Source organism: Bombina bombina, chromosome 6 (genome assembly GCF_027579735.1).
Source record: "Bombina bombina isolate aBomBom1 chromosome 6, aBomBom1.pri, whole genome shotgun sequence".
In the NCBI taxonomy this organism is placed as follows: Eukaryota; Metazoa; Chordata; class Amphibia; order Anura; family Bombinatoridae; genus Bombina; species Bombina bombina.
In genome coordinates, this window is record NC_069504.1 from 856,704,289 (window position 1) to 856,717,384 (window position 13,096).

General features: G+C 37.9%; 1 protein-coding gene across 1 annotated transcript in view; it reads left to right on the plus strand.

Annotated features, from left to right (window-relative positions):
- KCNAB3 (potassium voltage-gated channel subfamily A regulatory beta subunit 3) overlaps positions 1-13,096 on the plus strand; it is a 157,682-nt gene that overhangs the window by 111,387 nt on the left and 33,199 nt on the right. Inside the window, exons 5-6 of the mRNA XM_053718289.1 lie at positions 11,212-11,256; positions 11,343-11,387. Coding sequence (XP_053574264.1) covers positions 11,212-11,256; positions 11,343-11,387 — 90 coding nt within the window. The remainder of the gene's footprint in view (positions 1-11,211; positions 11,257-11,342; positions 11,388-13,096) is intronic.

Below are 13,096 nucleotides of genomic sequence, written 5' to 3' on the forward strand. Positions count from 1 at the left end.
AGGAAGTGGCAAAGAGCACCACAGCAGAGCTGTATATATATAGCCCCTCCCTTCCCCTCCACCCTCAGTCATTCTCTTTGCCTGTGTTATACTAGGAAGACATGGTAAAGTGAGGTGTTAGTTTTAGTTTCTTCAATCAAGAAGTTTTTTATTTTAAATGGTACCGGTGCGTACTATTTTCCTTAGGGGAATATGGAAGAAGATTTCTGCCATGAGGTTTGAGGATCTTAGCATTTGTAACTAAGATCCACGCTGGTTCCCACAAGACTTCTGAAGGTAACCATGAGACATCTTCAGTGTGGAGACAGGTTTCATGCTACAAGCAGCATTAAGGTATGTGCAGCCTTTTTTTCTGAGGAGACTTGGTGTATCAGAACTGGCTGGCATTTTTTCCCTGTATGGGAATGGGGTAAGCAGTAAAACCTATTTTAATAAGAGGGGTGTTACTGGAGTCCCTATATTTTATTTATCATTAGTTGATATTTGGGCACTATGTGACTTGGGAGACAATGTAAAAAACGATGTTTTATGTTTTTTATTTTTTTGGCACTTTAAACTTATTGGTTTTATGCTTGAGGATTGTGTGTGTATTTCTACTTTAGTGCAAAACCGCATTCCCATGTGGTGTTTGGGCCTACTCTGATTTTTTACCTTAAGGGGCGGAGCCTATTTTCGTGCGCTCAGATGCGCACTTCCTTCAGGCTTAGCAGCAGCAAACAATAACTCGGTGGCTCCTGGACTGTGTAGCTGGTCTGAAGGGTTGGAAACTTGATCCGAAGTACTCTGGGGGCAGGTAGGCGCCACAGCAGAGCTGTGGCGAGGTGCAGAGGGTATTTTTATCTATCTTTTGACTAGATGTTGATATAAGTACTTCTAAAGCCTTATTTCTGCCTTTGCTTCTGGGTGCAGTAATTTTTGGATTAACCAACAATATTAAGTTAAATTTGGGAATAATTTAAACTTTTTTGTGCATTTTGGAAAAATTGTTCACTTTTTCTTTTCTTAAAGGCACAGTACACATTTTTCTAATGTTTATTTTATGCTATAAATAAGTGTTTAAACGACTTTTGTGGTATTACTAGTCTGTTCAACATGTCTGACATTGAGGTTTCTCATTGTTCTATGTGTTTAGAAGCTATTGTGCAACCCCCTCTAACATTGTGTAACTTTTGTACTGAAAGGGCTTTACAATGTAAAAAGCATATTTTAAACAAAGTAAGTGTGCCTAAGGATGATTCTCAGTCTGAAGAGAATTAGGATATGCCATCCAATTCTCCCCAAATGTCACAACCTTTAACGCCCACACAAGCGACACCTAGTACTTCTAGTGCGTATAATTCCTTTACTCTGCAAGAGATGGCTGCAGTTATGTCAACTACCCTTACAGAGGTATTGTCTAAATTACCAGTGTTGCAGGGTAAACGCAGTAGGTCAAGTATTAATGTTAATACTGAATCCTCTGAAGCTTTGTTAGCTATTTCCGATGTTCCCTCACAGTGCTCTGAGTTGGGGATCAGGGAATTACTGTCTGAGGGTAAAATTTCTGATTCAGGGAATGTTTTGCCTCAGACAGATTCGGATGCTATGTCATTTAAATTTAAGCTTGAACACCTCCGCCTGTTGCTTAGGGAGGTTTTAGCGACTCTGGATGATTGTGATCCTATTGTGATTCCTCCAGAGAAATTGTGTAAAATGGATAAATATTTGGAAGTTCCTACTTACACTGATGTTTTTCTGGTTCCTAAGAGAATTTCGGAAATTATTAGTAAGGAATGGGATAGACCAGGTATACCATTTTCTCCCTCTCCTAATTTTAAGAAAATGTTTCCTATATCAGATACCATTCGGGACTCATGTCAGACGGTCCCTAAGGTAGGTAGAGGGAGCTATATCTTCCTTAGCTAAGCGTACTACTATACCTATTGAGGATAGTTGTGCTTTCAAGGACCCTATGGATAAGAAATTAGAGGGTCTACTGAAGAAATTATTTGTTAATCAGAGATTTCTTTTACAATCTACGGGCTTGCATTGTTCCAGTAACTACTGCAGCAGCTTTTTGGTTTGAGGCTCTAGAAGAGTCTCTTAAAGTTGAGACTCCATTAGATGAAATTCTAGATAGAATTAAGGCTCTTAAGCTAGCGAATTCTTTTATTGCTGATGCCGCTTTTCAAATTGCTAAATTAGCGGCAAAAATGCAGGATTTGCTATTTTAGCACGTAGAGCATTGTGGCTCAAATCTTGGTCTGCTGATGTGTCATCAAAACATAAGCTTTTAGCTATTCCCTTTAAAGGTAAGACCCTTTTTGGGCCAGAATTGAAGGAGATAATTTCTGATATTACAGGAGGTAAAGGCCATGCCCTACCTCAGGATAGGTCTGTTAAAAAGAGGGGTAAACAGAATAATTTTCGTTCATTTCGGAATTTTAAAGGAGGACCCCCCGCTTCTTCTTCTTCCACAAATCAGCAAGGGAATTTTTCCCAATCTAAGTCAGTCTGGAGACCCAATCAGAATTGGAATAAGGGTAAACAATCCAAAAAACCCACTGCTGGTCCTAAGACAGCATGAAGGGGTGGCCCCCGATCCGGGACCGGATCTAGTAGGGGGCAGATTCTCTTTCTTTGCTCAGGCTTGGGCAAGAGATGTTCAGGATTCCTGGGCACTAGAAATAGTGACCCACGGTTATCAATTGGAATTCAAGGATTTTCTCCCATGAGGGAGATTTCATCTTTCAAAATTTATCTGCAAACCAGATAAAGAGAGAGGCGTTCTTACACTGTGTAAAAGACCTTTTTACTATGGGATTAATCTGTCCTGTTCCAAAATTACAACAGGAACAGGGGTTTTACTCAAACCTATTTGTGGTCCCCAAAAAAGAGGGGACGTTCAGACCCATTTTGGACCTCAAGTGTCTAAACAAATTTCTAAGAGTTCCATCATTCAAGATGGAGAGAATTCGAACGATTTTGCCAATGGTTCAGGAGGGTCAATATATGACTACTGTGGATATGCTTACCTTCATATTCCAATCCACAAAGATCATCATCGGTTTCTAAGGTTTGCCTTCTTGGACAAACATTATCAGTTTGTGGCTCTTCCTTTCGGGTTGGCTACTGCACCCAGAATCTTCACAAAGGTTCTAGGGTCTCTTTTGGCGGTTCTCAGACCACAAGGGATAGCGGTGGCGCCTTATCTGGATGATATTCTGATTCAGGCTTCAACATATCATCTGACAAAATCTCACACGGACACAGTGTTGTCTTTTCTGAGAACTCACGGCTGGAAGGTGAACATAGAGAAAAGTTCACTTGTTCCACAGACAAGGGTTCATTTCTTGGGAACTCTGATAGACTCGGTAGCCATGAAAGTATTTCTGATGGAGGTCAGAAAATCAAAGATTTTGAATACTTGCCAAACACTTCAGTCCATTCCTCGGCCATCAGTGGCTCAGTGTATGGAGGTAATCGGATTAATGGTAGCGGCAATGGATATCGTTCCGTTTGCTTGCTTTCATCTCAGACCTCTGCAACTGTGCATGCTCGGTCAGTGGAATGGGGATTCTGCAGATTTATCTCCAAAGATAATTCTGGATCAAGAGTCCAGAAACTCTCTTCTTTGGTGGTTGTCGCCTGATCATCTGTCCCAGGGGACTTGTTTCCGCAGACCCTCGTGGGTGATAGTGACAACAGATGCCAGCCTTCTGGGCTGGGGTGCAGTTTGGAATTCCCTGAAGACTCAGGGTGTTTGGACTCAAGTGGAGTCTCTACTTCCAATCAATATTTTGGAACTGAGGGCAATATTCAATGCGCTTCAGACGTGGCCTCAGTTGGCTTTGGCCAAATTCATCAGATTCCAGTCGGACAACACAATGACTGTGGCATATGTCAATCATCAGGGGGGAACAAGGAGTTCCTTAGTGATGATAGAAGTAGCCAAGATAATCAGTTGGGCAGAGGCCCACTCTTGTCATCTGTCAGCGATCTACATCCCAGGGGTAGAGAACTGGGAAGCAGATTTTCTAAGTCGACAGACTTTTCAACCGGGGGAGTGGGAGCTTCACCCGGAGGTATTTGCCTCATTGATTCTCAGATGGGGCAGACCCGAGTTGGATTTGATAGCATCTCGTCAGAATGCCAAGCTTCCAAGAGACGGATCCCGGTCAAGGGATCCTCAAGCCGAACTTATAGATGCCTTGGCAGTTCCTTGGTTGTTCAGCCTAGCTTATGTGTTTCTGCCGTTTCCTCTCCTCCCACACATGATTGCTCAAATCAAACAGGAGAGAGCTTCAGTGATCCTGATAGCGCCTGCGTGGACACGCAGGACTTGGTATGCGGATCTAGTGGACATGTCCTCTCTGCCACCGTGGAAACTTCCGTTGAGACAGAACCTTCTCATTCAAGGTCCTTTCCAACATCCAAATCTAATTTCTCTGCAGCTGACTGCGTGGAGATTGAACACTTGATTTTATCAAAGCGAGGATTCTCTGATTCAGTTATCAATACTTTGATACAGGCTAGAAAGCCTGTCACTAGGAAAATCTATCATAAGATATGGCGTAAATATCTTTATTGGTGTGAATCCAAGGGTTACTCATGGAGTAAAGTTAGGATTCCTAGGATTTTGTCTTTTCTCCAAGAAGGATTGGAGAAAGGGTTATCAGCAAGTTCCTTAAAAGGACAAATTTCAGCTTTGTCAATTCGGTTTCACAAACGTTTGGCAAATGTATCAGATGTTCAGTCTTTTTGTCAGGCTCTCTCTAGAATTAAGCCTGTATTTAGACCTATTACTCCTCCTTGGAGTTTGAATTTAGTTCTTCGAGTTCTGCAAGGGGTTCTGTTGGAACCTATGCATTCCATAGATATTAAACTATTATCTTGGAAAGTTCTGTTTTTGGTTGCTATTTCTTCTGCTCGAAGAGTTTCTGAGCTTTCAGCTTTACAGTGTGATTTTCCTTATCTCATATTTCATTCCGATAAGGTGGTTTTACGTACAAAACCTGGTTTTCTTCCTAAGGTTGTTTCGAATAAGAATATTAATCAGGAAATTGTTGTTCCTTCTTTGTGTTCTAATCCTTCTTCTAAGAAGGAGCGTCTGTTACATAACTTGGATGTGGTCCGTGCCTTAAAGTTTTACTTACAGGCAACTAAGGATTTCCGTCAATCATCTTCATTATTCATTGTTTATTCTGGAAAGCGTAGGGGTCAGAAAGCTACGGCTACCTCTCTTTCTTTTTGGTTGAGAAGTATCATCCGCCTGGCATAAGAGACTGATGGACAGCAGCCTCCTGAAAGAATTACGGCTCATTCTACTAGGGCTGTGGCTTCCACATGGGCTTTTAAAAACGATGCATCTGTTGAACAGATTTGTAATGCTGCGACTTGGTCGTCCCTTCACACTTTTTCCAAATTTGACAAATTTGATACTTTTGCTTCTTCTGAGGCTATCTTTGGGAGGAAGGTTCTTCAAGCAGTGGTGCCCTCTGTTTAGGTCTCTGTCTTGTCCCTCCCTTTCATCCGTGTCCTATTGCTTTGGTATTGGTTTCCCACAAGTAAGGATGAAATCCATGGACTCATCATATCTTTGTAAAAGAAAACTAAATTTATGCTTACCTGATAAATTACTTTCTTTTACAATATGACGAGTCCACGGCCCACCCTGTTATTTTAAGACAGATTTATTTTATTTTTTGTAAACTTCAGTCACCTCTGTACCTTTTTAGCCTTTCCTTTTCTCTTCCTATAACCTTCGGCCGAATAACTGAGGGTGGAGGGGAAGGGAGCGGCTATATATACATCTCTGCTGTGGTGCTCTTTGCCACTTCCTGTTAGCAGGAGGTTAATATCCCAAAAGTAAGGATGAAATCAGTGGACTCGTCATATCGTAAAAGAAAGTAATTTATCAGGAAAGCATACATTTTGTTTTTATGAGTGTACCTGTACTGTACAATGTATTTTTGATGTGTTTTGAGCAACTTTTTTGTCTCACATAACAGTTAACAAGAGCTCTGAAGTTGTACTAATAATAATAATAGTAATACACATGCAACTTCTGACATGAGTAAAGAGCCGCAATATACTCCTTATCGCTCACATGCAACAGTTTGCACCCCACTTGTAATCGAGCCCAAAATGTGTTAGCACTACATAGGATAAATCATATTAGGACAATAAGAACTCCAAATAATGTGAGCCTTAATGAAATCAATATATATTCAAAACCTTGCCGCTCAGGCGAGATATCCTAAGAAGCCTTGTCGGTACAGCGAGGTCCTTAATTTTTTTTTTAGAAACACAAATGTTATCTTGAGAAATGTTTATGTTGCTATGCAGTGTTCTTTATGTGAAACAGATACTCCTACATTACAATACCAAGGTTGAGTGATTTATTTCCATGCCAGTGAGCTTTTTAATATCAGGCCCTAGATCTGGGCATGAAACACATTAAAACAAAAAGATCTCACACACATAAGTGGTGCTGTGGCTTTGCTGGTTAAAATGCTTTGATGGTAAACAGAAGGTCATCAGTTTTAACCTCAGCTGTGCGTGTTTTTTTTACTATACTATTGTTTCTATTTTAGGTATGTAGGCATTTCAAGTCTATATTTCTTTATTAGCATATTTTATATAGCTGTATTAATAGGAGAGCAAACAAATATTTATGTGCTGCTGATAACATTATTATATTTTTGTTAGAATTATAATGCACAATGTCATTTATATATAATTATGCTTTGAAGAAAACACCCACTGCTAACATGAGAGCATGGGCACATCCAAGACCTTAAAGGGACATGAAACCCAAAATTTTTCTTTCATGATTCAGATAGAGCATACAATTTTAAACCACTTTACAATTTACTTCTATTATCTAATCTGCTTAATTATTTTGGTATCCTTTGTTGAGAAGCATATCTAGATAGGCTTGGGAGCTAGGTGCTGATTGGTGGCTGAACTTATATGCCCATTTTCATTGGCTTAAAATGTATTCAGCTAGCTCACAGGAGTGCATTGCTGCTTTTTAAATAAAAGATACCAAGAGAATTAAGCAAAATTGATAAAAGAAGTAAATTGGAAAGTTGTTTAAAAATGTATAGTCTATCTGAATCATGAAATAAAAAGTTTGGGTTTCGTGTCCCTTTAACTACTCAGTAGCGCACATGCCAATATCTGCACGCTAACATGATATTCTGTTTTATTATAAAGACCAAAACACTCATACAGCATCTTATCCGTTAAAGGGACAGTCTACACCAGAATTTTTATCGTTTAAAAAATAGATAATCCTTTTATTACCCAATCCCTAGTTTTGCATAACCAACATAATTACCTTGTATCTAAGCCTCTGCAAACTTCCCCCTTATTTCAGTTCTTTTGACAGACTTGCATTTAAGCCAATCAGTGCTGACTCCTAGGTAACTCCATGTGTGTGAGGACAATGTTATCTATATGACACACATGAACTAGCACCCTCTAGTGGTGAAAAACTGTCAAAATGCATTCAGATAAGAGGCATCCTTCAAGGTCTAAGAAATTAGCATATGAATCTCCTAGGTTTAGCTTTCAACTAAGAATACCAAGAGAACAAAGCAAAATAGGTGATAAAAGTAAATGGGAAAGTTGTTTAAAATTACATGCTTTATCTGAAACATGAAAGTGTATTTTGGACTAGACTGTCCTTTTAATCTGTTCCATGTATCTCTATCTGTACATATTTTTCTATTATAAACTTATAAGTACTGAAAGATGCCTCCCTAATTCAGACATATACATAATTCAGTTTTGTAAACCAGTTAAAAAGGCACTGGAAGATCACATTGTGTCCCTTGGGCTTTACTGCCATATATAATCCATTTTCCAAGTGTAACAGTAAATACAACATCTCCTCACAGGTTAGCACACTTCATGGTGTCTTTGTACCCAGGTTAGGAATCACTGATGAATATGAAGATAAATGTACCTCCACTTTCTGTATGTTAGTAAGTCTGGTGTGTTTCAGAGACTTGTGCAAACCTTTTTCCCATACTGTGTGTAATACTACAGAATCTAAAAATTAGTGTAAGGTTTGAGGGGTAGACCTTTTAAAATCATCTAAGCACGGTTAAATTCTGTCCATATAATTAGACATGGGCTGACTGGTGAATGCTGTCATGATTACACCAAAACAAACAACAACAAAGAAACACAGGGGCTGGAGTGGGGTAATGTTAAAAGAGCTGTGGTTGTATATAACTATTAATTAGGTGATTGGTACTTACTATTTGGTAGCTTATAACCAATATATACCCATGTCAGTATCTATACATTTATTTTACTGGAGCTCAACGTCAACTCAACATACACATTTTTCTATTCAAATTTTTCACACATTTTTCATCAAACACTCATTTAAATTGCTTTTAAGGTGGGATTTATCTTGCACTCTCTCTTGCTCCAGTTAAAGGGACAGTATACACTCATTTTCATATAACTGCATGTAATAGACACTACTATAAAGAATAAGATGCACAGATACTGATATAAAAATCCAGTATAAAACTGTTTAAAAACTTACTTAGAAGCTTTCAGTTTAGCTCTGTTGAAAAGGCAGTTGGAAAGCCCACTGTAAGTGGGAAATAAGACACTCCCCCCTCCCCCTTCTTTTGCATATGAAAAGACCATTTACACAAACAGGAGCAAGCTGGAGAAGGTAGCTGACGGTATTCAAATAAAACTTTGGGGCTTGGTTAGGAGTCTGAAAATCAGAGCAATGTTATTTAAAAATAAGCAAAATTATACATTTAAAAAAAAAAAAAAAACTTTATGGGCTTTATAAATAGATCATCTACAAAACATTTATGCAAAGATAAAATGAGTGTATAATGGCCCTTTAATTAAACATAAAGCTTAAAAGGAAACTGACTGAATTTATACTAAAAGCTCATTGGCTGATTTTAATGGTTTGTACCCAACTATAAGAATTAGCTGTAAGAAATAATTAGCCAATAAGAATTAGCTGAATGTACCTATCAGGCGCTGAGTAAAAGTAAGAAGTACACGACTGATACTGCTCTATTTGTTTTGAGTAAAATTTAAACAGCTTTTACTTCATTTTTCTGGAACCCCCCACCCCCAAAACAACATGTTTAAATGCTGCTTTTTTCTGTGACTGACAGAGCAAAAAATTAAATGCAGCGCCCCCTTGATTCTTCTCTTGACCACAAACTTGACAGTATAATTAATTCAGAAACCTGTAAGTAATGGGCCTAGATAAATAATACTTGTTTGTGACGCTAATATATTGTGGAGTTCAAATTTGTACTCACCCTTTGTCAGAGCAGTAATTGGTGATATGAGCTCCAGCTGTTAACTTCCCCAAGTATAAAATGGCTTCCACTGTCAAGGATACCGACATCACAACCCTTTTCAGGGGTTAAACACATAGCATTGCAGGGGCGCTAGCATTATAATGACATGTTAGAGCATGCAATTTTTCCACTATTTTGGCCATTTTGTGTCAGGAAGACCAGTGGCAATCGCCTAGAAAGGATAGATGAAGTGAGCTTCAAAGTAATTTGAATGTAAGCTCGCCTTCTGGCATCCTAATGAGCCTCCATGTATCTGGCCCAGTTATTCTATTATTGCTGAATTACAATATGCTAAAAGAAGCTCCTTTAAAGGGGATTTACATTAACACTCATTCTGTGTCAGCCCTCCTAAGCAACAGACCTTGGAAAACTGTTTTTTGAAAGATGTTTCTGTGCGGCTCTGACAAGCGGCAAACAAAGTTTCCATTATAAGCTTTATTTTTCCAACACATCTCTGGTTTACCGTAATAAATTTGGCTGAAATAATTACTTTATTAAAAGGTAATGATTAAAATACTTGTAAAAATGACATACACTGGTTGAATATTTTTTTCTTGTGACAAGGGAAAAATATAGATTTTAAAATGTGGAAACTAAGGGAAAGGATTAAATTCAGATAAACCAAAACAAGTTAACACTTTTGTTTTTAATTTGGCACTGAGAGATATAGGTAAGTCCCACCAGCTTTTTGTGCTGTATTGCTATATGCATAGAATGACATGCATGTCCAGTATGAATTCATTGTACGGGTACAAAACCCTTTATCCAAACTGCTTGGAACCGGTAAAGGTTTTGATTTCGGAATATTTGTATAGTTGTTACTGCAAAATGGGACAGCTTGGAGAGAGAATAGGAACCAAGTGTAAACAACAATATTTGATGTCATTTAGACAATATTTACGTGCAATAAAACAGCTTATACATGGAAGCTAAAGGTAGTTTTATATCATTTTTAATACTTTTATATGCATAGTAACATCAGGAAGATACTGCAGCATTTTAATCAGAAAGTATTAGTTCTTTTAAATACATTTGCATTTTAGAATCCAAAAAACAAATCAAAGACACAGGCAGAGAAGATTGTGACTTACTTGCAGGGAAATATTGTATTTTTTTTTTAATATTAATGAAAAACTCTGGATGTCAAAATAATTTTGGACTTTGTAATTTCCGGATTTAGGGATTTTTAGCTGTAGTTTGTTTTGCACATTTGCAGTAGACATGATATTCCCCCTATATCAAACTGCATCCGGACAAGATTCTCAGAAAGAGAACCTGACCACATACCTTTGGCGCCTCTCGAGCAGCATTGGCTGCCGTAATTTAAAATTCCACGAGCAAACCTGCCCCCTGCTCTTGTGCAACCAATTGTATAAGAGCAGGGCTTGTCAATCATCCCAGATTTGTGCTTCTTAACTTTTAGTCGCACTGAAACAGCCCCAAAGCTGCTCATGCAGCTTTATTAATGGGGAGCCTATATATACTGACTGTCTAGGCTGGGAACTGTAAACTACAGCTACTTTATAATTTATTTATAAATTATAGGAGGCTTTGTGAAACTGTCTTTCATTGTACACTAAACTGTTTGCTGCAATGTAACATAAAACTCTAATTGATATGCACATGAATACATTTCAACATAGAAAAGAAGCCTTTTTGCAATATTTATTACTAAAAATTGTTCTTTGTAGTAGCTGTTTTAGTAATCTTTAGTCATAAATTTTACCAGAAGCATTTATGATAATAAAAATAAAATTGTAAAAATGGTTCATATCAGTTATGAGTTTTATTCCCTTTTTATACCGGACACACCTAATATATAGAGAATAAGGTCATTTAGACTCTTCATGTGATGTCTCCTTCATTACAGAGCAGAAAAATCTCTGGGAAATATTCTTAAAAAGAAAGAATGGAGGTGAGAATCCTACATGTCTGTGTATCTGTCTGTCTGTATGTTCACTAATTCGTAGCATTTTCTAATCTTGTATTCTTTCTTTACAGACGCTCCAGTTATGTTGTTACAACCAAAATTTACTGGGGAGGACAGTAAGTGACAATACCAATGTGCAGAAATATATATAATGTTCAAAATAGAGAGCACTCCCACCTAAGAGACAACTACCAGGGTGGAGGCAAAAGCAAATAATAAATGGAGTAAAGCATGCACTCTCTGGATTTGTGCAAAAATTGTGCTTTATTGGCACATTAAAAGGTAACGTTTCAGGGATCAATCACCCCTTCATCAGACCTTGGTCTGATGAAGGGGTGTTTAACCCCTGAAACAATACCTTTTGATGTGCCAATAAAGCACCATTTTTGAATAAATCCAGAGAGTGCATGCCTTACTCCATTTTTATATATATATATAAAATATAAAAAATATAGTGCTTTTTTTGTAAGAAAAATGGTGCCAGTACCCAAAAAAAGGTGGCCGTGTGTATATATATATATATATATATATATATATATATATATACATACTGTCATCGCTTGTGGGGGAAACTTAAAAAGTGATAAACAAAAACAAACTTAGAACAATGCAATAAGGATATTTGTCCAAAATGATTCCACAATCCCAAAATGTATACAAGACCCCAAGGTATATTTTTCTTGCCTCAAGAGAAAAAATATAAATATAATAGTGAAGCACAGTCTATATTAGATAAATGCACCAAAAAACTGCCATGGGGCTACTCCCGTATAAAAGAGCCAAACCCGGCTCTGTAGATGACACACACACCTGGTTTTATACTGCCAGGTACCCAGTATACATCCTGCAATACTCTGTGTATAGTAGGTAACAAATATTTATGAAAAACACTTAAAAATTATATAAAATGCCACAATATCTCTTTCAAAAAATTGTCACTCAGGTATCAAACCACTGTATGCCATTTGGAGAGCGATATGGTGGCATTTTATTTAAGTTTTAAGTGTTTTTCATAAATATTTGTTACCTACAATACACAGAGTATTGCCGGATGTATACTGGGTACCTTGCAGTATAAAACCAGGTGTGCGTCATCTCCAGAAAAGGGTTTGGCTCCTTTATATGTGAGTAGCCCCTTAGCAGTTTTTTGGTGCATTTATCTAATACAGATTGTACTTCACTATTATATTTATATTTTTTCTCTTGAGGCAAGAAGAATACACCTTGGGGTCTTGTATACATTTTGGGATTGTGGAATCATTTTGGACAAATAACCTTATTGCATTGTTCTAAGTTTGTTTTTGTTTATCGCTTTTTAAGTACACTAGCACGCAGACAGCTGCATTTGCTTTCAGTGACTCAGGCAGTGAACCTTAGACAATCCGGGTTGCAAAGCCCATAGAAAAAAATTACATGAAAATATAAAGAAGACGGGAAAGCAGACACTCATTTGCATGCACACAGTTAGATTAAAAGCTAAATGGAGGAGTTAATTACAGCATTTGGCCAAATGGTGAAAGGCTCAGGACCATAACAAGGTCTCCTCCCCCCAAATAAATGCATCTGTCTGTGAGTGCTACGGAGCACCCAGTGCTGTGAGCTTTCTCAGTGGCATAGTATGTGTACCCAGTTTGACGGTGCAATCCATTTTTTATGTTTCTAGAAAAAATACAAATACCTGAGTCACCCTTGTTTGTATCTCAGGGGGAAGAGACTAATGTGGTTCTGGGCCTATCACTTTTATACATATGATATAACTAACACTTACATTTTGTTCTGAATCTACCTGTGTGCATGCAAGAGAGTGCCAGACTTCCTGCATGTT